Raw genomic sequence first — 27,990 nt, 5'->3', positions numbered from 1 at the left:
GCAAGAGCGTGTGCTCAGAGGCTGCCTCTCAATGGGAGGAGGATGCAGATGGAGAAAGCGAGAGAGAGAGAGAGAGAGAGAAAGCGAGAACGCGAAAGGGGAGATTCTACAGCAGTAAATGAAGGATTGCTCCTTATGTGCCTGTAAACGCGAAAAGCCAAATCTATTCTGTGTCAGTGCCAGGGTCTCCTCAAGGGAAGCCAGTGATATTTCAAAGGTGGAAATGGCAAGGCTCTAAATGTGTTGTTTCTGACTGGCTCAGCTGTCAGCTTTCAGTCACTGTGCCCAACGCTGTTGGTTGTCCTCAGACAAAGTGAAGAAAAGGAAGGAAGAGTAGTGTGACGAGTCAAAGGAGTTTGGGAGTCTCAACCTAAATCAAGGACGGAGTTGGATGGGGATTCCACATCAGCCTCAAGATGGATGGATTTAAAACAACGTGTTAGAATACTTAGGTAAGAGACGTACTGTTTAAAGAAGAGAGAGAGAGACATGTTTACTGTATGGAGGGAAGTAGAAATACACATTCACCTAAGTGAATTCAAATGAATAAATGGAGGCAGTTTTATAAAATCAGCATCACTTGTTTAACATGTTCACAAAGATTAAAGTGTGTTTGCACATATGTACTGCATTAAGAAAATTCCTTAGAGGTACGGTGCTCTGTTTCCTTCACACACTTTATTTGTAGTAACATTGCTTTGCGCACTCAATATTTACGGTTTATTTTATGTTGTGGATTTAATTTTCCTCTCTTTTTCCAAGGATCATTTATACCAAATGTCAATGGCAAATAAGTGCAGGTTACACAGAGCCTGTTCAAATACATAATGCATGAAGGATCAAATGTACTGACATTTTCTCAACCTTTTATGTTATTTACTGTACTCACATGAACACACATGAGTACATGAACACATTTAATAGAGCATCAAAAATAACTATGTAATATGGTTTGCTGACTTCGCCACCTTTTTTACAAAGGTACGGTTCTCTAGATCACGGAGACTGTAATATCTAAGATGAGCTGCTGGAAGAAATTTCCTCACGGAAGTACCATTCTTGAAACCCAATCCTTTTAGGTAGAAGAAAAAACTCTGCTAAAATTTCATGCAGACACGGTAGGCTGCATTCAGAGAAAAGGCTGTGCAAAATCATTTGAAACCTAATCTAAAACAAGATATTAAAAGCTAATTTGTCGTTGACATGCTCCTTGAAAATGTATTATTTTGTAATTTGTTGAACAGAAACACTGCTTGCAGACAACCCTTCTAGTTTGTTGATGTGAGGATCTTTTGACAGAGGTAATTATTTTGTTTATAACTGAGAGAAAAAAAGGCACTGAAATGGAATCTAATAAAAAATCGTATTACCCGACAAAGGCACCGGACCAAAAGCTATTTCGCTTTCACAAGCGTGACTAAAATTGGATAATTCTGTACTCTGTTCAATAGAATCACAATTTAATGCTATCACCTCTACAATGTCAAGATCTCTTGACAGAGGCAATTGTTTCAAATATTGAATCATTCTGAAACCAACCCTAACCTTCACCTGGGATCTGCATGTGCCTTATATAAACAGCTTTTGAGAGACATTACATGTCTTTGGATTCCCATTACAGTTCTGTCACTGTCACAGCCTTGTGATATCCAAAAGCCATCCATAGAAAAGAGTTGGCAGCTAACTGCCTGCGAGCCAGGAGAGAAATGTTGTCTTTTTTTATTTCAATTTTTGGTTTAAAGGCAGGCAAGAAGAGAGCGAGAGAGAGTCAGGAATTGAAGAGGGAGTCAGCCTGTCAGAGGAAAACTCAGCTGCATGGAAAACGTCCCCAGGGGCCATTCCACAATTGCTGCTGCGCTGTGGCTCAGGGACGAGATAGGGCAGGAATAAAAAAGATTACAAATGAGCAGTTGATAATCACGCTTAATGATACACTGCTTGTTATGGCGATTATGTGGAAGTTCAGCTGGGTCAGTGTACCAGGACATCTTTTTCTGTGTGTGTGTGTGCTTTCATGCGGTCATAAATGCCTTTGTGCTTGCGTGTGTGTGTTCCTGTGTGTGTGACATGATGACCTATGACATTGACTCTGCTCTCCCCCTTCTATAGCAGATGTGTCCTGTCATGTCCTGGCTGCTGTGCCTGGTCCTCTGGGTCAGTGGGAGGTCCATCCAGCTGTGCCAGGCCACCTTTTATGAGACCATACAGCTACAGCAGCACCATGTGACACGGCCTGGAAGGACCTCCATTCACGTGATTGGTGAGTTGGCTTCTCAACGACAACACCCTCTTCGACTTCTGCTTTGTTCCTCCTTTCAGCTGTGTGAATGTAAGTCTGACCTTGTGAGTCAAATTTCATGAGGTTTATTGTCTTTATATAGCCTTTGTATGGATATTTGCTGTACTCCACGTGTGTTTGATAAGATATTACAACCACAAAGACGTTACTTCAAACAACAAACACTTTATTTATTTTACCTCGGACATCATAGGACATCATAGGGCTTCATAGGGCATCATAGGGCATCATATGGCATCATTGGGCATCATAGGACATCATAGGACATCATAGGGCATCATTGGGCATCATAGGACATCATAGGGCATCATAGGGCATCATAGGGCATCATTGGTCATCATAGGACATCATAGGACATCATAGGGCATCATTGGGCATCATAGGACATCATAGGGCATCATAGGACATCATAGGGCATCATTGGGCATCATAGGACATCATAGGGCATCATAGGACATCATAGGGCAGCATAGGGCATCATAGGGCATCATAGGACATCATAGGACATCATAGCACACGCGATAGAACAGCAGAGTATGTACTGCAATGTTTTTGACCACACTGCTGGATGCTTATTTCCTCAAAACAAAATCAATAACAAATGCGCATGGGGCTGCCAGTGGCGCTGTTTCACCTATCACAGATCTCAGCTTTAACTGGAAGGGGATAGGGAGGAGGCCTTGGGCAATATAACTATATTCTACACTGAACAAAAATAGAAACGCAACATGTAACAATTTCAAAGATTTTACTGATTTACAGAAATCATTCAATTGAAATTTGTGAACCAAATTTGAGATAAATATGTTTTTTTGTGCATATAGAACATTTCTGTAATATTTTATTTCAGCTCATGAAACATGGGACCAACACTTCACATGTTGCTTTTATATTTTTGTTCAGTATATGTAGAATGGTGTGTGTTTGTATCTTCTTTGTAAAGAGTCATGGAGAAAGATTGTAATATTTTTCTTACCGCTTTAGAAAAGGTTATGGTGCGTGTGGTGTCTGTGGGGCCTTAATTTGACAAAGGCATTCATTTCTAATAAGCTCGGACTAAACACCCATTAGCTAGCTAGCATGCACATTGCACTGTGTTGCGTTTGCCTTTGTGCACAGATGTTTTGCTGCAAAAGTCCAAGCCCACCTGGCTAGATTGAGTGTTTAGTCATTTCGAGCGACAGTTTGCAGGATCTGACAGAACTATGACCCCCAGTAACTTCAATGCTGAGGTGTGAGTTTATTTACCAACAAACTATTCTCCTGCTTCTGGTTTGGGTGATTACAATCTCTATGAAATTGGGCTGAATGGGAAGTGGACTACCGGTCATATGGCTCATATGATATAAAGAGAGAAGCATTCCCACGCTGTATAGTAAATCTTGTCAAGGCTTTTCACAGAGAACTGTGCCTATGCTTTTAACTGGGGTGGCAGGTAGCCTAGTGTTAAAGAGCATTGGGGCAGTAACTGAAAGGTTGCTGGTTTGAATCCCCAAGCTGACTAAGTGAATCATATTTTGATGTACCTTGAGCAAGGCACTTAACCCTAATTGCTCTGGATAAGACCCTGCTAAATGACATAAATGTAATTGAGTGTGCAGCTCCTCAGTGGCTGTTAAATTTGTAATGTCATAGTAGTGCTAAAGCATGTTAGCTGCTGCTGGTATTCAACATGCTGTCAATGTCAGGACAATTATTCACACTACAATATAAAATTCCATGTTCATGTCCTGATGCCTACTGAAGCAGCAATCAAGACTGGTTCCGAAGAAACGGTGCACCATTTCAATGGTTTTATACATCCTCCTACAGCATTTTTTTTAATACTTAAAGTAAATGTTCAGTGTTCATTTAAAAAATGTATTGGGTCAATGTAATAAAGCACAACATGCTGTAGGCTACATGCTCATTAGGTTCTGTTCTTTTCCATGTCAAATATCCACTTTAGTGAGATTTATTTGTAGAAAGCTGTACGCCTGATTGGAGTTGCTGCTCTCTCGTGAGTCTTTGTTGTTTAGATGTCTCTGCTCATAAGCTTTCCTGAAAAGATTGATTGTGCCGGCACTGAAAGCAGCTAATTAGTCTAGCTGCTTGAATCATAAAGCAATGACGGAGGAATAACACAACATGGATGTCATATTAGTAGCTCTAGTCCTTGAGAGTAAAAACTACACCGAGAGCCATTTAAAACCACCCAAAAAGCCATTTAAGAGATGGCCTTGTACATAGATAAACAGATACACAGATGAGATGGGACTGGGATAGGACTGTAAATGCTGAGTGTTTCAGTTGCATGTCTGTCCCCCAAAAATGTCTAAACAATAATGAAGGAGACTATGTTTGCTGAGCTTGAGAGCCCTAGCTACCAAATAATGACCTTATGAAATCTCCTCTGAGACATCAGTGTTGCTGTTCTATGAGCTTTGTGATGGTACAGACCATAATTACATTCTCCCACTGAAGAATCAATCACTTGGGATGTTGGCACAATACCCTCTGACAAACACACGTTTCAGACAAGCATTTAAGAGAGATTACAAATTCAACCAAACGTGAATCCTGGTTAGTTGATATTGTACAAAGCATACAATCCTTATTTTTCTGGATCAGGGGAAAGTGTAAAAGCCTTGTCAATCCTGAAAACCATAGTTTTCCTTATCCTCATTCCAGGATAAACAGGATGCCGGTGTTATGAGAACAGAATGGGATGTCTGGATTGACTGTGACACCAGGGCATTTGTTCTGTGTTATGTGTTGTGTGGCTGTTGGATTGGTAGCAGTATTGGGGTTGACGGGTCATGAATTGGTGGCAGGAAGGCCATTGGCTGTAGACCGTTGGGCCAATCATTGAAGTCAGTGACATGCCATAAGTTCAAAGTGACTGGTGTTACCACAGGTAATTGAGATCACAAGTGGCTGTAGATCAGTTGTTTCCTTGCCAAAGGAAAGTGTTGGGCTGTAGGGGTAAACAGGGCCTCTAATCAGAATAAATGGCAGGCATAGTCAAATGGAAGGTTGTGACTCTTTACATGCTGATCACGGATAAATGCAACTCACATGATGTCCTATATAAACATAAACAACACCTAATCCCAAACAATAGACATTCACTTTGAAAGCCTTGAACACAGGTAGGTCTATATGTATAATTGCCTTGAGCCAATTTTGAAATGTGTTGCAAAAACAGCACAAATCATCCCAAGTCTCCCTGTACTTGAGATGATCACACTGGTGATATACTTCTGCTTTGCAAGGATACTGGTTACCCAACAACAGTTCATTGGGTAGTACTTGACAGTCCTCCCGGTAGCATTAAGGGCTCTATTCAATCCACATCGTGGACGTTCAGCTTTACAGTGTGATTGGATTTTAAAGGTAATGTTCCTGCTTCAGTGGAGGCTGAATTCACGGTAAACGCTGCACATGTCGGCTGAATGGGAAATGACCTGTACATTTCTATTGCGGAATCTGTAACACTTCAGCTTTACATATTGAATAGGGCCCGAAGTCTTTCCAGGCCCAGGCCCAGCACACTCTAACTCTAGTTGGAAGTAGGATTCCTGAATAGATGATTATGTATGTCCAGTGAATCAGGGGGAGGTAGTGTCCTCCTCTCCACCCTGCAGCTGTACTTATAGGATGTAGCATCAGCCAGAGCTCCAATCTCAGATGTGCCGTGGGCTGTTTTACCTTTGGTGCAGACGGACAGTGTGGCTTGCTGAGCTAAGGGTCACATGAATCACAAGGTGCCGTATTTATCCGGTGCAAGGAGCGTGAACAACAGCGCACAAAAGAGGAACAGATTGTCAGTAGTGGTGCATGGATAAAATCATTGGGGAAGCCAGGCTGGGTAAAAAAGCCATATTACAGCATGTGTTGTGATAATTGCAATGTTTTTTTTACTTTTACTTCACTCCATTCCTAAAGAAAATGATTTACTTTTTACTCCATACATTTTCTTGTACACCCAAAAGTCCTCATTTTTTAATGCTTAGCAGGACAGGAACATTGTCTAATTCACACATTTATCAAGTGAACATTCCTACTGCCTCTGATCTGGCGGACTCACTAAACACAATCTTCATTAGTAAATTATGTCTGAGTGTTGGAGCATGCCCCAAGCTATCTGTAAATAAGTTTAAAAAAACAAGAAAATTGTGCCATCTGGTTTGCTTTATGTAAGGAATTTGAAATAAACGTTTACCTTTGATACTTGAGTATATTTTAAATCAAATACTTTTAGACTTTTACTCAAGTAATATTTTACTGGGTGACTATCACTTTTACTTGAGTCATTTTCTATTACGGTATCTTTACTTTTACTCAAGTTGGGATCTTTTTCCACCACTGAACTAAGAGGTCTTGCCCGAGCCATGAAAAACAGCCCCAGACAGATTATTCCTCCTCCATTAAACTTTACAGTTGTCACTATGCATTGGGGCAGGCAGCCCCAATCCAGATTCGTCCGTCGGACTAACAGATGGTGAAGCGTGATTCATCACTCCAGAGAACTAATTTCCACTCCTCCAGAGTCCAATGGCTGCGAGCTTTACACCACTCCAGCCAACGCTTGGCATTGCGCATGGTGATCTTAGGCTTGTGTGCGACTGCTCAGCCATGGAAACCCATTTCATGAAGCTCTCAACGACGTTTCTTCCAGAGGCGGTTTGGAACTCGGTAGTGAGTATTGCAACCGAGGACAGATGATTTTTACGTGCTACACGCTTCGGCACTTCGCGGCTGAGCCGTTCCTGCTCCTAGACGTTTCCACTTCACAATAACAGCACTTACAGTTGACCGGGGCAGCTCTAACAGGGCAGAAATTGGATGAACTGACTTGTTGGAAAGGTGGCATCCTATGACGGTGCCACGTTGAATGTTACTTAGCTCTTCAGAAAGGCCATTCTACTGTCAATGTTTTTCTATGAAGATTGCATGGCTGTGTGCTCAATTTTATACACCTGTCAGCAACAGTTGTAGCTGAAATAGCTGTAACCACTAATTTGAAGGGGTGTTCACATACTTGTGTATATATAGTGTATATAGACCTACAGTGGGGCAAAAAAGTATTTAGTCAGCCACCAATTGTGCAAGTTCTCCCACTTAGAAAGATGAGAAAGGCCTGTAATTTTCATCATAGTTACACTTCAACTATGACAGACAAAATGAGAGAAAAAAAATCCAGAAAATCACATTGTAGGATTTTTTATGAATTTATTTGCAAATTATGGTGGAAAATAAGTATTTGGTCACCTACAAACAAGCAAGATTTCTGTCTCTCACAGACCTGTAACTTCTTCTTTACGAGGCTCCTCTGTCCTCCACTCGTTACCTGTATTAATGGCACCTGTTTGAACTTGTTATCAGTATAAAAGACACCTGTCCACAACCTCAAACAGTCACACTCCAAACTCCACTATGGCCAAGACCAAAGAGCTGTCAAAGGACACCAGAAACAAAATTGTAGACCTGCACCAGGCTGGGAAGACTGAATCTGCAATAGGTAAACAGCTTGATTTGAAGAAATCAACTGTGGGAGCAATTATTAGGAAATGGAAGACATACAAGACCACTGATAATCTCCCTCGATCTGGGGCTCCACGCAAGATCTCACCCCGTGGGGTCAAAATGATCACAATAACGGTGAGCAAAAATCCCTGAACCACACGGGGGGACCTAGTGAATGACCTGCAGAGAGCTGGGACCAAAGTAACAAAGCCTACCATCAGTAACACACTACGCCGCCAGGGACTCAAATCCTGCAGTGCTAGACGTGTCCCCCTGCTTAAGCCAGTACATGTCCAGGCCCGTCTGAAGTTTGCTAGAGAGCATTTGGATGATCCAGAAGAAGATTGGGGAGAATGTCATATGGAACTTTTTGGTAAAAACTCAACTCGTCGTGTTTGGAGGACAAAGAATGCTGAGTTGCATCCAAAGAACACCATACCTATTGTGAAGCATGGGGGTGGAAACATCATGCTTTGGGGCTGTTTTCCTGCAAAGGGACCAGGACGACTGATCTGTGTAAAGGAAAGAATGAATGGGGCCATGTATTGTGAGATTTTGAGTGAAAACCTCCTTCCATCAGCAAGGGCATTGAAGATGAAACGTGGCTGGGTCTTTCAGCATGACAAGATCCCAAACACACCGCCCGGGCAACGAAGGAGTGGCTTCGTAAGAAGCATTTCAAGGTCCTGGAGTGGCCTAGCCAGTCTCCAGATCTCAACCCCATAGAAAATCTTTGGAGGGAGTTGAAAGTCCGTGTTGCACAGCAACAGCCCCAAAACATCACTGCTCTAGAGGATATCTGCATGGAGGAATGGGCCAAAATACCAGCAACAGTGTGTGAAAACTTTGTGAAGACTTACAGAAAACGTTTGACCTCTGTCATTGCCAACAAAGGGTATATAACAAAGTATTGAGATAAACTTTTGTTATTGACCAAATACTTATTTTCCACCATAATTTGCAAATAAATTCATAAAAATTTATCTCTACAAACTCATAGTTAACTCATGCATAAGCTTTGTCCCATGTTTTGAACTTACTTTACAAACTGAACCATATGCTCAAAACAAACATATGCAATTAATCTATAGTGATATGGTTATATATAAATTATATATATATATATATATATATATATATATATATATACAGTATATAAGTGTATGAAAAGGGTGTGCCCCCAGGTACAAAGTTATATTTATTTTAAATGCAAAATGCTGTCTGTCAGACAGTCCATTTTCCCATGTGGTGTGTGTGCACTTAACAGTGATCTATATCCAGTAGAGGGAAACACATGCCATCTTAAATTAATCTGGAGTGATTGTATTGTAATTATGTACATTCTTCAAAGAGGAGGAAAGATTGGTGCTTTAGATAGGAAGAATCCTGTTGAGTGGTTGGCCTAAAGCTTAGTTCCATGTGGAGATGTCAAGAGAGACAACAGAGAGGAGGTGGAAGGAGACAGAAGCCTGAGGTGGTCTCATCAACTCGCTCTCACCTACACTATGGCTGGCAGGGCTTGAACTCAGACAGTGTTGAACTCTACTTGGCTGAATGGTTCTTTCCTAAAAGCCCTGAAGATACAACATCAACATCATGTTTGTGTACGAAGACTCCCAGTATCATTTCAATTCTCTGTGCAAATAAATACTTTAACTGACAGACACAAAAACGTTACATACATTATTTTTTTTTGCGATAAAGAAATCAGAACTGAATCCACACACGTCAAAGTATAATATTTAGGTTAGAGGCCGAGGTTATAGGTAGGTTACACTATTTTAACGTTGCTTGCAAGCTACATGTTTTTCATTGTGTATCGCTCTGTAAAACAGAGTGAGAGAGAAAGAGAAGGAGCACAGATATTTCCCCCATGCTGTGTAACAAAGAACAGCCAGTGTACTGGTACAGTACTACTCATTTGCCAAAGACAGGAGAGGAAAGGAGTAGAATGTAATAGCTGAACAGAGACGGCAACCAGGCTACAGTGCTACGTCCTCGCCAGAAACAAACATGGAAAATGGATTTTCAGCTGTCGCAAACATTGTTTGAATCCTTCTCTGCTGGGTTCTAGAGAGTGACAGTTTAATAGCCTTATATAATGCATCCTCCTGGCACGTTATTTAACTTACATTTCCCTCATCCTGCCCTCAGACCTCCGCTGAGAAGGCTTGGGTTAAAATACTATTTGAAATCTTTCATATACTTTGAGCATTTGCTTTGGTCTGCCTGGAGTGCCAGGTGGGAGGGGTTTGCACTTTTGGGACGTTTGTATTGGTTCCATTGCAACAGGCAAGCTTAATCAAGCACAGATACAATATTTGAAATGATTTCAAATAGTATTTGAACCCAGGTCTTCCTCAGAGCCAGGAAGCCATGCTCTCACCAGTCTCATCCCAGCCTCCCTGCAGTGTTTATGGGAAGTGGCATACAGCCTGAGCTCCAGGCCCTGCTACATCTGGAGCCTGCCAAGGCCACTTTGGCACAATATTCTCCATACATGCCACAGTGTGACCCCAGAGGACCAACACTCCATACAGCTCCATTATGCGATGTAGGGAACCTTTCTAGACTAATGCCCAGTCTATAAACTATTCTCATAGCATTTGCCACATGCCATATCAGACTTTGGGGTCTCCTTCAGGGGAGGATAAAAAAAAAACTAGTGATGTGCCAATTTTGGATTTTGGATTTGGGCCACATATTCTCAGTTATTTTGTGTCTTTGGTTCAACTAGGTGAAAAATAATCATGTATGGATACAGGACACTTTGGACATGCAATACCCTTGTTATGTTCAGTATAGGAGCGATATTGGATTTTACAATTCGATTTTCTCACAATTTTCTCTCTTGGAAACCTTGAATAATTCAATACACAAGACACATGTGGGCTTAGTGCTTGTAGATAGTTGTTTATACAACATGTTAATTGAAAATGTACATGCAGCAGCATTGCGCAAAGGGCTATGGTTTGAGGTCAATGTGTGTGTGCAAAATGAATTTCGGTGGCCTACAGCTTAATTAATTACCCAGCACTCTTTCTGCTCTGGCTCTGCCAGCTGTTAGCAGCTTCCGACTCTCTGTATGAGGATCTCCGTGCATTAATAACCATGCTACTTCACTCCCACTAGGCTCAGTGGCCGCTGGCGTAGGGGGATCTCCAAGAACGCACACATGCACGCACACACACACACACACACAAAGTGTAGAGTGGAGGGGAATTGTTTTGTTTTGCATGTTGGAGTCACACGAAAACAGCAATCCATCAACACAGTGTCAAACAGCCTCCACATTCAATGCGATCATCCTCTATTCACGTTTTGCCATTCTCCACAACAACAGCATGAGGATGAAGGAGGCTAGAAGAATACTATTTATCCTAATCCTAATGAGATCTGATTTTGAAATAGAGTAAAGTGATAATCCTTTCAGTGAATGTATCATGCCTATGTCAGTGGTTCCCAACCTTTTCAGATCCAACCACCAAATCACTGTCAAAAGATCTTGAGGACCACCAAATCACTGTCAAAAGATCTTGAGGACCACCAAATCACTGTCAAAAGATCTTGAGGACCATCAAATCACTGTCAAAAGATCTTGAGGACCACCAAATCACTGTCAAAAGATCTTGAGGACCATCAAATCACTGTCAAAAGATCTTGAGGACCACCAAATCACTGTCAAAAGATCTTGAGGACCATCAAATCACTGTCAAAAGATCTTGAGGACCATCAAATCACTGTCAAAAGATCTTGAGGACCACCAAATCACTGTCAAAAGATCTTGAGGACCCCCATTCGCGATGCCACTGCATTTTTTAAAAGAAAATATATTGGTGGTCACATTTAGTTAATTGTAATGATAAAACTAATAATGTATTCAATTTTTACAGCGTTTCTCAATACAATCTCAAAGCGCTTTAAGCCAAATACAATTTTAGTTCAAAATTTAAAAAAGACATGCAACAAATAGTTCAATAGATGGATGATCATGCCATAGTGTTTGCATAGTCAACTTCCACACAGCTCTGACACACACACACACACACACACACACACACACACACACACACACACACACACACACACACACACACACACACACCAGACACGCTACCAGGGATCTTTTCACAGTCCCCACATCAAGAACAAATGCAAGAAAACGTACAATATTATACTGTGTAGAGCCATGATTGCATGGAACTCTCTTCCATCTCATATTGCTAAAGTGAACAGCAAACCTGGTTTCAATAAACAGATAAGGCAATAGCTCACAATACAATGGCTCTCTCCTATTTGACCTAGATATTTAGTGTGTATGTACTGAAATGTAGGCTGTGTGACATTTTAAATGTGAGTAGCTCTGTCCTTGAGCTGTTCTTGTCTATTAATGTTCTGTATTATATCATGTTTCATGTTTTATGTGGAACCCAGGAAGAGTAGATGGTGCTAATGGGGATCCTAATAAAAAAACAAAAGACCATTCATGGCTTGAACAGTCCGCACCAGGTAGAAGGCCAGAGTAGAGCAGTGAAGGTAACAAATTAAAGGCCTATTATTATTTGAAACAATTTGAATTGTGAAAAGTAAAAAATGGTCAAATTGCTTAATACCATTCATACTCCCAACTGTTATTATCCACCTGCGGTACGTCCGCGGACCACCATTAGCCACAACATCCACATCCACCATTTTCTTAGAATATATGATAAGCTACAAAGCAGTATTAATGGTAATACCTTTTACACCACCCTACCAGTTGATGGGATTTTGATGTGTGACATTTCTTTCTGAGTAACATTAATTTATCATGATGCCGGCGTCAACTCTAATCAGTATTAAACTATTAGTGTTGTGAGTCTGCTGTACATCTCAGTGAGACAAGATCAGGACCCTTAGGTATCATCAAGGAAGACTCCCCCCCTGGATCTGATGCTGTGTCTGGGCTGAACTGTAACCACCAGAAAATAACTCAATCATTACAGCCATTTCATTTCAGCTGTTTTTTTCTTGTCTTAATCTCTTGCAAAAAAAATGTGTTTGTGACCATTTAGCCTTAACTCTAACCCTAGCTTCATGTCCACATCTTGGCTCAACCTTAACCTTAGTCTGAACCCTAACCCTAACCCCAATCCTAGCTTCATGTCCACATCTTGGTTCAACCTTAACCTTAGTCTCAACCCTAACCCTAATCCTAGCTTCATGTCCACATCTTGGTTCAACCTTAACCTTAGTCTCAACCCTAACCCTAACCCTAATCCTAGCTTCATGTCCACATCTTGGTTCAACCTTAATCTTAGTCTCAACCCTAACCCTAATCCTAGCTTCATGTCCACATCTTGGTTCAACCTTAACCTTAGTCTCAACCCTAACCCTAACCCTAATCCTAGCTTCATGTCCACATCTTGGTTCAACCTTAGCCTTAGTCTCAACCCTAACCCTAATCCTAGCTTCATGTCCACATCTTGGTTCAACCTTAACCTTAGTCTCAACCCTAACCCTAACCCTAATCCTAGCTTCATGTCCACATCTTGGTTCAACCTTAACCTTAGTCTCAACCCTAACCCTAATCCTAGCTTCATGTCCACATCTTGGTTCAACCTTAACCTTAGTCTCAACCCTAACCCTAATCCTAGCTTCATGTCCACACTCTGGTTCATCATGTCCACACTCTGGTTCAACTCTGACCCTTGTCAATAAAGGAAACTCTATGTTCAGTACACCGACAGTATATCTGCAGGATAAGTCTTTACCCTCCATTCTTAGTTATTTCAAATGCTCGACAGGGATATGCAATTCATTATCATGACTTAAACCTCATTAACTAGAAAAATAGCATCTTGAATTCCTAATTAGGTCCAAGGATGAGGCTTGGTATGATAAATAAGGAAGGTAATTAATACTGTGAGTATCAGGCTCTATTGCAGATTTCAGCTTCTTATGCCTCCTTGGTGTGCCACAAATCACTTTACATATTTCAACCACCCATCCAATTACAGCAGGTTCAGAGCTGATGTTAAGCATGCCGATGCCGTAGTAGAGGGGTGATAGATAGAAATGACTGCTCTGTTGCAATAACGAGAACCCTATCATAGGATGAGGGATGGAGTTAGGCTAGAGAGCATCAATTGGAGCAGCATCCTATTCTCTCACATTGGGACACTTGTGATAAGAAAGTACCTAATGGTACTTCATTGTATAGAAATGATGATTGGTATACTGCCCCTTCATTAATATGAACCAAACAGTCCACTGGTGGCAACAGGACTGGAGAGTAGGCTAGAAGTTAGATAAAACATGAAACAGTAGGCTGTACACGGCACCAACACCCACGTGGCCTAATTCCTAACGCACGATTAAGATAACTGAAAATGCTTGTTACCTAAGACATCTCTGCACAACACCAGCATATTGAATTAATCATTCACCATTTCCTTCAACTCCTTTTACCAGCACTGTCACCCTGCGAAACTTACGTAATCATTACTACCCAACCCAGGAGAGTACATGTCTTATTGTATGACAGGTTATTTAAGCATTCTATTATACAGTGCATTATCACACAGATCACATGTTGCAGCAGAGTGCAGTAGCAGGGCAGCCAGACACATTAGTACCCAGCACCAGATCGCAGTGTCCGTCCATCCAGCCCTAAGAGGAAACGACGTCGCTACAGATCCAAGCTAAGCAGCTGTCCACTGAAGACTCTCTGAATAGCGCCCGCCAATCACTTACCTCCTTTCTTTCTTAACTTTCATTCTTTCTTTTTTTCATTCTTTCTTTCTCCATGCAGACTCTAAGTCTGTCATCAGGGAAGGCTATCTATAGATATTAAATACCTGGAAACGTAGCAGGCAGAGAGAGCCAGGGCCAGATACATAGACAGGCAGACAAAGCTTTGACATTTAACAATGGAGTAACATGTTCCATGTTTCTTGTCCTACTTTACCAATGTCACCATTCACCAGATAATGCAAGTCTGAAGTGGCATGTATGTCTTTCATTGAATGTTTGCTACTGTAGTTTGTTGTCACGACCGACAGCACACAAATACAGTATGTCCACAGCAAAACCTAATCACCATGGGCAGTGTTTCACATAAGGGAAGACTGGGAATATGATTTCATACCCTTGATCAATACCAGTTTTACAACAGCCTCTGCCACCCTGTATGACAGCTGTGGGGGCAGGCTTTGAGGCTCAGATGCAAATGGGAGGAAAAAAACATTCCCTTTCTCTCTCTGGTCCCTCACTCTCTGGTCCCTCTCTTCCATGCTGTTTTCATGCATCTCAAAACAGCAGCAGCAGCTCCCTCCTCTCAGTTTGCATTTCAATAAAGTATTGCCCATTCTAGGTGGCCTGTTGCATAGGACATATCTTTCACCCTCCTGTGTTAAAGTGACAGTGCTGCCAGCCATTTATTTCATACATTTCCTTGCTTATATTTGTCATGGGCCCTACTTTTTCAGAGTAGCAATTTATATTTTTCTTCAGCCATGTGTAAATTGTGCATGCTGTGAAAAAGGACTTTGCTAAATCAAATCCAGAGGGGGAGAGGGGAGGATCATTCTTTCTGCTCTGGGAGGGTAGGTAAACACGGGTACGCACGCATGCACGCATGCACACATGCACATGCACACGCACACACACTTACTGGGACTTCTCAGTGCTTTTCAAAGCCATGTTATTTGCTCTAAGGAAACATTGATCTAACATTGAGCTGTTCATAACATTCAGTTACTCAGGGTTTTTTTTTGTGCCATGACTCACACGATTCATCTAGATTTCATTTTGTCTATTGAATTTCAAAAGACAAAGTTATAATTGGCAAACATATCATGTTATCTTACGCTGTTCTTTTTTTGCAGAAACAAATTTCTCATGAGCGGCATATTTATCATAGAATTTATCATGCAATATTGTCTCCATGTCTCTCTGTTTTCCCCAAGCATTTGAGACCAGAATAACAACAGCACTTTAGGGACTTTACTGGAGGGAGAAACATAGTCCTTAAATTTGACACCATGCAGGCTTGTGTTTTGTGGCTCTCGCTGTCTTCCATCTGCATTAATTTGACATTCTCTAATCTGGTTGTCTCATTACCTCAGTAACAGGGCTGTGGTAGCCTGCTGGCATGGACCTCTACAGAGAATGAACCATAAGAGCTGCCTATTACGGGTCACCTTGAGCAAATCTTCTATTTAATGGTGACAGGCATGCTGCTTCCTTCCAAGCATGGGCTGTGGTTTTCCAGGACTCTTGGAGATCTGTCCTGCTGTTTCATTTAAGTTATTTGTTATTTTTATAACATTTGAGCACACAAAAGAGGGACCTAGGTTGCAAATGTAATATTTGCTACAATTTAAGTGTAATATTTACTGAGAGCAGTTACTTTACTTTGTTAGACATCATCAATACCAATCATTCTTATTTCCTCCTCAAATGATGTAATAAAGGCAATAATTACATGATGTAACTTTTAGAAACATCTCTGAAGGCAGCCAAACATGGCATTGTTCTGAAGGAGTTGTCCTAGATTAGCAGATCACACACCAATGTCTATGCCTGAATGTGTGTGTGTGCGTAGATGCGTGAGAACGTGGGAGAGAGCCATGTCACCTGAGCGCGTCCATGCGCGCATGCGTCTGTGTGTTGGTGTGTGTATGCTCATGCATGTGTGTCTCATGCATCTGTGTTTTTTTTTTACCGATTTGAAAGTATAAGGGGATATATCGAGGAACAAATGCCGTTGTCACGACTACGACGGTGCCAGTGCAATGAGTGGAGATGACTCAGGTGTTCAAAAGTTTGTATCAGACCGAGAGCCTACTGCTTTTAATGTAGTTCTGTAGGAGTTTTAGTTTAGAGGACGATATCTCTGTAGAAACAGCAGTTGCAGTGATGGTAAAAACAGCTTGATTGCCATAGCAACATCAGGGAAACTGGGCAGTAGGGAGTGGTGCTTCAAATGCAGCAGTTCTGCAACATCTTTAATTGAGCCTCTCCTTCTCCTTAGTTGCAGGCCTCAACACGTTTAATACGGAAAGAGGTTAACTGTATAGGAAGCTCTGGCGACAGGTCGTCTGGATACCGGACAGCCAATAAATGTGCCAGATGCAAACAGATGATCATCTTTAGCGGACAACAGTTCTTGAGGGTTTGAACAAAAAAAATTGGTTTGCTGGTGAACCGGTATTTGAGTTGTGTGGTTGCAATATAAGCAGTCCCTTATCTCTGGTATATCTTGGCATTCATCATTCAAGACTAAGTTTAAATTGTGTGCAGTGCAATGGACACAATGCACAATGTCTCAGGAAAGACTGTGTTGGCAATACTCAGTATAGAAAACAGTCGGGCCTGGACCCACATACTATAGTGTAGAATTTAAAAAACACACAAGGACTTCAGAAGCCTTGGGGAGTCCCTCAAGTTAGATTTTATTTTATTTTATTTACCTTGAATATTGCAGCCCATTTGTTTAGGCCATTAGACAAAACCCGCTGAGTTCAACAATAAATAGTTGCTGAATTTATCCTCAAGCCAACATGTATTTGATGTGTAATTTTCATTTTAAAAAGTTAATAAATAGCAGATAAATACGTTTCTTCAGAAAGTATTCCCAAGCCTTGACTTTCTCCACACTGTGTTGTGTTACAGTCTGAATTTAAAAAGGATTAATTGAGATTGTTTGTGTCACTGGCCTACACACAATAACCCATAATGTTAAAGTGGAATTATGTTTTATTTTAATTTGACAAATGAATAAAAAAATGTAAGCTGAAATGTCTTCAGTCAGTAAGTAAGTATTCAACCCATTTGTTATGACAAGCCTAAATAAATTCAGAAGTAAATATTTGCTTTACAAGTCACAATAGTTGCATGGGATCACTCAGCAAATACATAGTGTATGCAAATAAAAGTGTTTAACATGATTTTTGAATGCCTCATCTCTGTACTATACACATATGTAAGGTCCCTCAGTTGAGCAGTGAATTTGAACACAGATTCAACCATTAAGACTAGGGAGGTTTTCCAATGCTTGCAAAAAAGGGCACCTATTAGTAGATGGATAAAAAAAGGTGACCGAAGTTATTAATTACACTTTGGATGGTGTATCAACACACCCAGTCACTACAAATATACAGGCATCCTTCCAAACTAAGTTGCCGAAGAGGAAGCAAACCGCTCAGGGATTTCACCCATGAGGCCAATGGTGACTGTAAAACAGTTATAGAGTTTAATGGCTGTGATATGAGAAAACTGAGGATGGATCAACAGCATTGTAGTTACTCCACAATACTAATTTAATTGACACAGAGAAATGAAGGAAGCCTGTACAGAATAAAATATTCCAAAACATGCATCCTGTTTGCAAGACACTAAAGTAATACTACACAAAATGTGACAAAGTAATTCACTTTTTGTCCTGAATACAAAGTGTTATGTTTGGGGCAAATACAACACATTACATATTTTCAAGAATAGTGGTGGCTGCATCATGTTATGGGTATGCTTGTAATCGTTAAGGACTGTGGAGTTGTTCAGGATAAAAAGAAATGGAGCAAAGCACAGGCAAACTTTTTGAGGAAAACTTGGTTCAGTCTGCATTCCACCAGACATTGGGAGATGAATTCACCTTTCAGCAGGACAATAACCTAAAATGCCAAATATACAGTGGAGTTGCTTACCAAGAAGACAATGAATGTTCCTGAGTGGACAAGTTCGTTTTGACTTCAATAGGCTTGGAAATCTATGGGAAGACCTGAAAATGTTTGTCTAGCAATGATCAACAACCAATTTGATAGAGCTTGAAGAATTATGAAAATAATAATGGGCAAATGTTGCACAATCTTGGTGTGGAAAGCTCTAAGAGACTTACAAAGACTCACAGCTGTAATTGATGCCAAAGGTGTTTCCTCAAAGTATCGACTCAGGGGTGTGAATACTTGTGTAAATGAGATCATTCTGTACTTAATTTCTAAAAACTGTTTAATCCATTTTGAATTCAGGCTGTAACACAACAAAATGTGGGATAAGTCAAGGGGTGTGAATACTTTCTGAAAGCACTGTAGATAGTAGACTACAATGCATAATGAAACAATCCCTAGTAAGCTACTGTTTTGAGGGTGGATATACTGTGTTATTTGGAATTAATAGGCTGGTTTTATGCACAACATCTTTCTATCCAAGCTGGGAGAGAGAGTGAGGACAGCTCATGTCATACAGGTTCAGGTAGACTATATAGGACAGTAGTATATTCAAAACAATCTATTGGTAACTCATTGCTGTTGCATCAAACATTTATTTTACTATCTGAAATGTTTTAATTTCCAACTTTAATTACCGAACAAGTAATTACATTATTGCCACCAGCCAGCAATCTTAAAATGACAGCATTGCAACACCGTGTATAGCTTTGTGAAATGTTAGGCTTAACATGACAAAATGAGGACCAAATAGGCTTAACAATAAAATAAAAAAATAAAAAAATAGATTTTAAAAAAATTTAACTAGGCAAGTCAGTTAAGAACAAATTCTTATTTACAATGACAGCCTACCCCAGACAAAAGCTGGCCCAATTGTGCGCCGCCCTATGGGATTCCCAATCACGGACGGATGTGACACAGCCTGCATTTGAACCAGGGACTGCATCTTGCATTGAGATGCAGTGCCTTAGAGCGCTGCACCACACAGGATCCCCTTAGTTAAAGCAAAGCTGGATATGCCCTAGCACCACAGAAAGCCTATCATCGATCCGATAAGAAATCAACCACAGAAACATATCGCAATTTCAGCACTATGGACAGCTATCGGTATTCTATACTTTGTGTCTGGCTGACACATTAGATTATTCATTTTTTATGAAGGGGGGGAGGGGCATCTCCGACCTTGTAGGGGTCCACTGAAACTGCATTACGCCAGTGACACACACACACATACTCTCTGTGTTAATTATAGTAGACAGCAAGTCATGGCATGCTTATGGCATATAGTATTAGTGACATTTCTAGTGAGATGTAGCGACCATTTGCCTTTGAGAAATAGCAGCTTCATTACTGGTGAATAGTCAATTATTGGTCCCATATTGCCCCTGTTCACCTCCATTAGACACAGAGAATCTCAGAGCCACACAATTGTGGAATATCAATGTTGTGAGTCATTGTCATGCATGTGTTGGCACTACAGTATGAACCTCTATATTAGGGGTAATAAATCATCATTCTTCATTTCCGCTGGGTTTCACTGGGTTTCAGCATGTGTTTGATTGTTTTGTGGACTCCCCAGAAACGGATGTACTCCTCTGTTAGTCCTCAGAAAGGGATTTACCATAGACACCAGGTGTTGTGTGACCTGTCCAAATCATGGGTTCTTAAATTATTTAGTGTTCACACAAAGGTTTGTCTCTGCAGCCCCCATGACCCGGGGCTCCCAAACCCCTTTTACACTAGTTTGAAATGTTACAACCATCTCCCCTGAGTACCACAGAAAGTACATTGTCAAATGTCAGGACTGTACCTTATCTTTCCTCGAAATGCAGTGAAAAGGGTCAATGTCTCTAAAGAAAATAAAAAAGGGGCCCAGATCTATCGGGTGGCAGGTTGTGTGTTGGCACCTGTGTTGCTGACAAATCCAATGTTCAAAGTCCTGCAGCCAGGAGGAGGGCACTAGCAGAAACATGTCATGGCAACTAAAACAGTGCCATACTAGAAAAGCTCCTCCTGTTCCTGCCTGCCTTTACCACCAACCCCCTGGAACGACTGTCAGTCAACACAACGGCAGCAGAATCAATAAGCTAAGAGATCAGGAACTGGCTCGTGACATGCTTCACATAATGTGCTTCTCCGGGAGAGATGGGAGATATTAAACTGATATTTTTCTGCTTTTTGGAAAATACACAAACTCAACCTTCCATAGAATATCACAGCTTCTATTAGACCTATAGCTACATAAACACATGCATGCACACACTAGTTCTGACACCATTTGTCATATTGACTTTCTTCTCAGCCATTGATAATGGAGGAGGGGAATGGAAATACAGAAAATGATTATATCCTGGCATGGCTCCAGCAGCCGTCACCTGATGAGGCAGTATTCATCTCCAGCCATTATTATTATCCATAGGCAGCTTTTCTCCATCTCCCTTGATATATTCATGATGCAGAGATGTGGTCTTGGGGTATGCAGTGTGTGGCAGTCACAAACTGACTCCACGCCGACTGAGCTTAAAGAACGCTCATCAGTTTTACATTACTTTTGTTTGAAGCCACCGAATACACCTGCCCAGCTGGAAATAACCAAGTCTATTTGCATTTTTATTTGATTTTAATATATTCTTCAGCGGTAATGATTTCCAATTATAGAGTATATCCAGACTCAAACGTGTGTTCTCTCTGCTGCTCTCCTCTCAACAAGCAACGAACAAAGTGGATTCTGTTGAGTAGTGTGGTTTTAAATAGATCAAAGGATGAATCTGGGTCTTGTCTTATGCAATTAAGAAGATGCATTAAAGAGAACAAACCCCTGTGGGCTGTTGTTGTTTTAACTGATGCCCTATTGCTTCCACTGCTATATCAGGATCAACATTGTGCAAATATGCCCTGTTGTTATACAGTACAACGACCAGGCTCAGAGATATACTTTATGGTCTCTCCTCAACTTCTGCCAAAGGTTGTTGACTTTTTCTCAACCACTAGCCTTGAGTCACAAAAACCCCTCTGAGAATTGGGAAGCCAAAGTTTGTCATTTCTTTCCTCCCCCTCAATTAAACATCAATTACCATTGTTTAATTACTGTATTACAATTATTTCCACCAATTAAACCTCTAGGCTGTCTCTAACGTCACTTCCCGGCTTTGCTGATATTATTTGCAGTCACTTCTCAGTCGATCCTAGACATTTCAGATATCTGATACAATGCACACTCTGAAAAACACAACGCTATGATGCATAAAGACAGTGGGTGGGTGAAGAATATCACAAATCCTAATACCCTTACTTATAATGGTAACATTTGGAAGCCTCTTAAACAGTCTTTGCATGTCTTATTGAAAATGTGAACGGAATTATTTTGCTAATGAGATAAGGTGTTGGAATGACTGAGCAAGTGAATCGGTAGGAGAGTAGTGTGTGGTCTCCTTTCATCCAAGGGTCAGGCGAGGTGGTGTTAGATAATCTTATCAGGCTCTACCATGATGTCTGAATTATAGCATGAAACCGACACCGACTCATCTCCAACCTGAATTTAAGCTCTTTTAAATGTTAATCTGGGTTTTGACTCTGAATATGGGTTTTACTTGAAATCTCATATCTTTGAAGACAAATCAAAATTTCTATCTAGTTGGTGAAAAGTCTGTTGGCTATATTTGACTAATCTTTGGATATTGCACAAGGTAAGATTATAGCACGAGTGTTATTCAACCCAGTCTCATGGGCTATATGTTCCATTGTATTACTTTCATCAGCAGGTGATATCCACTGCTGCTCTGCAATTACATTCTCTAGTCATAAAACATTTTTAAAACTTAATGACATATACATTTCTCAACAAACTTCTCCAAGTGGGAAAATGTTCATACTTGCCTCATTTTGAAAATACAAAGGAATATACTTTCTCTCTACAAACTCCTCCAAATGGGAAGCTTTACATTTCTCCTACCTGATTCACAATAAACCTTCCTATCAGGAGGCCTAATTGTTGGATGGGTCCTACTTGTTGTGTTGACAGTGTTAGGTGTAGGGGTAGACCGCTGAGGACAGCAGGTGGGGCCTCCTGATAGGGAGATGTCTGTCCTGTAGGCAGAGTAAGCCAGCCAGGCTGATAAAGAGGGACAGCGGGCAGCTGTCCTGTAGGCAAAGATAACCAACCTCCTGATAATTACATGAAGGGCCATTATTCAGACTGAGGGGGAGGGATGGCCCCTGAAGACATTCTCATCCTGCTTATAGATATGTCTTTATCTACTGGCTCTCCATTATCATCATCATTCTGTCACACACACACCAGGGGCCTCACTCAGTCAAAGCACAACAGCCATTACTCTTGTTTATGATAAATCTGCTTGACATATTAATAGCTGTCACATGTAATAAACTTGTAATGTCTTGCATAAAGATATTCCATCTACTGTATGTTGATATTGTCATAAAAACCGAAAACATACACAGGTGGTGAAGCTATTTAACAGACCACCAACAATCCTACATATACAGCTACATAAATCATTGTTAATTGTGCTGACTTCGCTATCAAGTAAGCCAGGGGATCTTTCAGCTTCAGACCCAAATGAGAAATTGACCGCTTTTCCGTGACCCAAATCCTCCTACAATGAACCCAATTGAAAATAAATAGTATGTGATTATAGATGTATCCTCCTAACTCGCGACCTATCTCTCACATGCCCAGGGCCCACTTTGGGATACAGGGATAGTTTAAGAAACCCTGGACTAAGCTCAGGAGTTATTCTGAATTGTTGTTTTTTCTTAGAGGGAGGAACATGTGAGGTGATTGCTGCTCACAGATGCTGTAATAAGAACAAGATTGAAGAGCGGTCCCAGACAGTCAAGTGTTCCTGTCTACCAGGGAAGGTGGCAGGGACTACCAGGAACAGACCCTCCTGTGTTGACGGTGAGTACCACCACTACCATCACAATCCCCATTGGTATTGCAGGCGCAAGAGAAGTGTTGGTACTATCACTGATTGGACTCACACAGGTGCTGCTAATAGAACCCATATTCAACAGTTCTTTAAAATATGTTTCTCCAGAGTTGCATAAAAGTAGTACAATATATCATTTGGAGTGTGTATGATGCTTCCGCCTTTCCCAATAGATCTGGAATAGCAAATATCACAGCAGGTGGCCAGTAGAAATAGAGAGCCCCATGCTCTATCCCTTTCGTCTGATTAGATGACTGTAGAAGTATGAACCTGAGAGAAGGTATCGAAGAACATATACAATTCATCAATGGCAATCATTTCCTAGACCTAGAGAAGCTGCCATGGTTCTTTATTTATTATGCGTTTTGTTTTCAATAGTGTCAAGTCTAAGACAGGATGCCCAAGGAGTTGTTGTTATTGATTAATAGATGCACTATAACCTTGGTTCGACCAGCCTCCTGGCAAAAAACCTTGGTAACCCTGTTTACCATAAGGAACAGGTCCAAGTGAGGTCCTCATGGGTGATGAATATGTATGACTGGAAAACCACTTAGACTACGACAGTAAAGAACATTGTTAGACCAGCTGGCTGCAGTGTTCATGGACATATTCAACCTCTCCCTGTCCCAGTCTGTGATCCCCACATGCTTCAAGATGTCCACCATTGTCTCTGTACCAAAGCAAACTAAAGTAACCTGCCTAATGACCATTGGTCTGTAGCGCTCACTTCTGTCATCATGAAATGCTTTGAGAGGCTGATCAAGGACCACACCAGCTCCACCTTACCTGACACCCTGGACCTACTCCAATTAGCATACTTCCCCAACAGATCCAAGGATGATGCAATCACCATTGCTCTACACACTGCCCTGTCCCATCTGGACAAGAGGAACACCTATGTGAGAATACTGTTCCTCGACTACAGCTCAGTGTTCAACACCATAGTCCCCTCCAAGCTCAACACTAAGCTCAGGACCCTGGGTCTGAACACCTCCCTCTGCAACTGGATCCTGGACTTCCTGACAGGCAGACCCCAGGTGGTGAGGGTAGGCAAAAACAGCTGCACAATCGAGAGCATCTTGACCGGCTGCGTCACCGCCTGGTACGGCAACTGCACCGCCCTCAACCAGAAGGCTCTACAGAGGGTGGTGCCGACAGCCCAATATATCACTGGGGGCAGAACATTTACACCAGGTGGTGACTGAGGAAGGTCCGAAAGATCGTCAAGGACTCCAGTCACCCAAGCCTCGGACTGTTCCCTCAGTTACCATCTGGCAAGCTGTATCAGAGCATGAGGTCTCGGACCTACAGGCTCCGAGACAGCTAGTACCACCAGGCCATCAGAATGCTGAACAGTTAACTCTAGCTGTCTCCCTGCACAGACCTGGACCTTAGAGACTATACACACACACACACACACACACACACACACACACACACACACACACACACACACAAAACGCTGTTGTTCAATTATATACTATTGATTCCACTGTGTGACCAAGTCACTACCCACTCTATTTGTAAATACAGTGTTATACAGTCCATAACATTTTATTTGAATTAAAACACTCAAACCAAATATTTTCTGAACTTACTGGCCACATACAACACAACTACCTCATTTTGTACTGCGGAATTGCAGTGATGCTTTATGAATTGTATGTATTGGGTTTTTGACTGATGAGGCACAATTTGACCATCTCTAGTAAAGATCCAACAGAAGCCAATATTAGCCTATATGCCTCCCTATATATTCTCCCTGTGCTGTACAGCGAGCAGTACTTCTCACCTGCTTGTATGCTTCTTTAGATTCTAACCATTAGATGATGTTGCCATAATTACTGAGCAGAGTAGACAGAGTGAGGGAATTTCAGGTCTATTCTGTCTGTCAGGACTGACAGGGTATTTTCTTCTGTCAAACATCTGAGATTTGCTGGACATTTAACCTGTATTTAAGGCAATTTTCTTTTCCCAGAGCAAGAATATGGCCTGCATTAGAGTCACAGCTATGCCTCCTCCTACACATGTCTAGACGTCTGTCTTTCTCTTTGATTTATAACGCATGTAAGAAATGCAATGATATACAATTCTTTCAATAATTCACATAGGGTTGTTTCAGTGCATATTTTGTTTTGTAAGTACTGGTACAAGGATTCCGATTTGGATTTTGATCGATTATTACACCATACAGGTAGGGATGTTACAGATCTAAGACAAGGGAGAGTTGACAGTTACTTTGATATTTGTCAGACAGATTCCCACAATTTAGATGTGTGTGTCTGTCATGTGATGAACAAAGCAACAGACACTCTAGTCACCAATCCATCTCCAAGTCATGTACTGCTATCACATATAGCCGTTCCACTGGGTAAGACGTACTCAGGTCACCTTATCCATTTGTTGCCTGCAGCATCCATAGTGATTGGGAAGTGGTGGTGCGAGATGGAGCCCTGCCTGGAGGGAGAGGAGTGCAAGACGCTGCCTGACAACTCAGGCTGGATGTGTTACGCTGGGAACAAGATCAAAACCACCCGGGTAAGATAGCCTCTCGTTACCATTTGAAACAGAGACATACTGAAGGAGGGAGAGTTACAGTCATGAGGAATTTGCACCAATAGAACAATACAGACTTTACATTTAAAGACAAAGGCACAAGGTATTGACTGAAGTATATATCTATACTACCTAATACCTATTTTGTACTGGTTAGGGCCTGTAAGTAAGCATTTCACTGTAAGGCATTTCACTGTACACTTTGATTTGTTTTACTAATGTCTCCTTTCTTTTTTAGAACACCCAACAGCCTGCAAGCGAAGAATACCTCGAACTTTAGACGGACCAACTGCAGAGGTCAGCTTTGACATGTTCCATGGAGCTGTTACTGTATACCATCTTATCATAAAGCCTCTAATAAACAAGATGAACATTATAGCTCCACTGCAATATATCACAATATCTTAGTGCTCTCCCTTTTGTTTGTTTCAGATCAATCCAAGGACCCAACAAAGACATTCAGTTTGCTTTCCTGGATGTGTGAATTCTCAAAAAAAACTGCTGCTCAAGGGTACTGGGAATGGTGCAGTTCAAGGATACCAATGGGGGACCTTATTGAATTCTGAATTTTGTTCTTTGAGGAAACACTGCTTTTGGATGTACAGCACATCTGTTGTCAGAAAACTCAGACAGACTCTGCGAGATGGGCAGACATTTCTGGGTTACCTTTAGCAAGTACTTGCAGTGGGGAGTCAGGATTCTGTATATACCATGTTTCAGTGTCTTCATGTTAACAAGAACATTGTCTACAGTATGATGGTGGTGAGATGTAAATGATTCCAAACCCTGATCTGTTCTGTTCTTGTCCATGTGTTCTAGGTTTCAGACCACAGCCAAAAGTCAAATATTTCTCAGACATTCAATAACCTATAGGTTTTACATCACGTGAGGATGCAACTGTACATTGGTTGTTAAAAGGAATAATTTGACCAATATAACAACACATAATTTTGTTATGGAAAAAAACGTTTTTGTATTTGAATGCATTCAGTCAACTCAGTTGCTTCGTCATCCCTCTTAGAAATAACAACACTTATAGTCCAGTTATCCTTCAAAAGGTTGATTGCTCACCAAAAATACAGTATGCTTGTTTTGTTTTTTACTCCTTTAGATGCCTTATGTGTGTCTTCTTCAACAACATATTAAAAGTCTACCATTGCTCTGTGTGTAAATATTGAATTAAAGTACGTTGTGTTATGTAATTAAATATATATTTTGTACTGGCTGCACAGAGCCATTTACCTCTCAAGTTGAAGTATCGACGAATCAGCCTATCCTACTAAGTGATGAAATCTGGATAATAATTGCCTCTATAGCGCACAGATGTCAGAAAGCACAACGATCACAATCAACTAGCTTGCTAACTGGGTTAAGTAAGTAGAGGAAAACACATGAACAGAATATCAATGTTAAATTTGTACACGTATCTTTGTAATGGGTACTAGACCAGTTGTTCCACTAAAACAACACAACACAACACAACTCCAGCTCTCTTCCCTGACATAATTCTAACCTAACAAATGGTTTTTTTTGGTATCCTGCTCTCCTTGTAAATAAGAAATGAGCTTGTTTAGGACTAATAAGGACAGTCAATGAAAAACACATTTTCTCTGAAGTCTTCCACGTAACAAAGAATGCTCAACGGAGCATGAAGCAGATTATACAAAGACTATTACAATGCGTCAGGGAACCAAGCAGCCAGTGGGCAAATTTGATTTAAATCCACCAGACACCCTGAGTGTTGCTCTCTGGCACATGTTTTCTGAAATCTTCATATGTGTGGATCAAACACATCGTACAAACACACACTGAAATCACATCACACCAACGACAGGAAGGCTAGAGACAACACAATGCAATATGCAAGTAAAGGCACTGTATCCTAACTGTATTCTAGAAAGTCTTATATGGGCTCGTATCCACAAAGCATCTCAAAGTAGGAGTGCTGATCTAAGATCAGTTTAGCCTT

The 27,990-nt window shown here is 41.1% G+C and overlaps 1 protein-coding gene across 1 annotated transcript; it reads left to right on the top strand.

Moving 5' to 3' along the window:
• LOC115101656 (chemokine-like protein TAFA-1) lies at nucleotides 1-27,187 on the top strand. The gene is made up of 6 exons (XM_029621117.2): nucleotides 1-452; nucleotides 2,110-2,260; nucleotides 23,294-23,434; nucleotides 25,879-26,003; nucleotides 26,260-26,318; nucleotides 26,454-27,187. The coding sequence occupies exons 2-5, from the start codon at nucleotides 2,113-2,115 to the stop codon at nucleotides 26,299-26,301; spliced, it is 456 nt and encodes a 151-aa protein (XP_029476977.1). The 5' UTR covers nucleotides 1-452; nucleotides 2,110-2,112; the 3' UTR covers nucleotides 26,302-26,318; nucleotides 26,454-27,187.
• Nucleotides 27,188-27,990: the final 803 nt, after the last annotated feature.

This window comes from Oncorhynchus nerka, linkage group LG20, assembly GCF_034236695.1.
Source record: "Oncorhynchus nerka isolate Pitt River linkage group LG20, Oner_Uvic_2.0, whole genome shotgun sequence".
Lineage (NCBI taxonomy): Eukaryota > Metazoa > Chordata > Actinopteri > Salmoniformes > Salmonidae > Oncorhynchus > Oncorhynchus nerka.
Note: the sequence above shows the minus strand (reverse complement) of the source record. Positions and strands in the feature narration are given on the sequence as shown.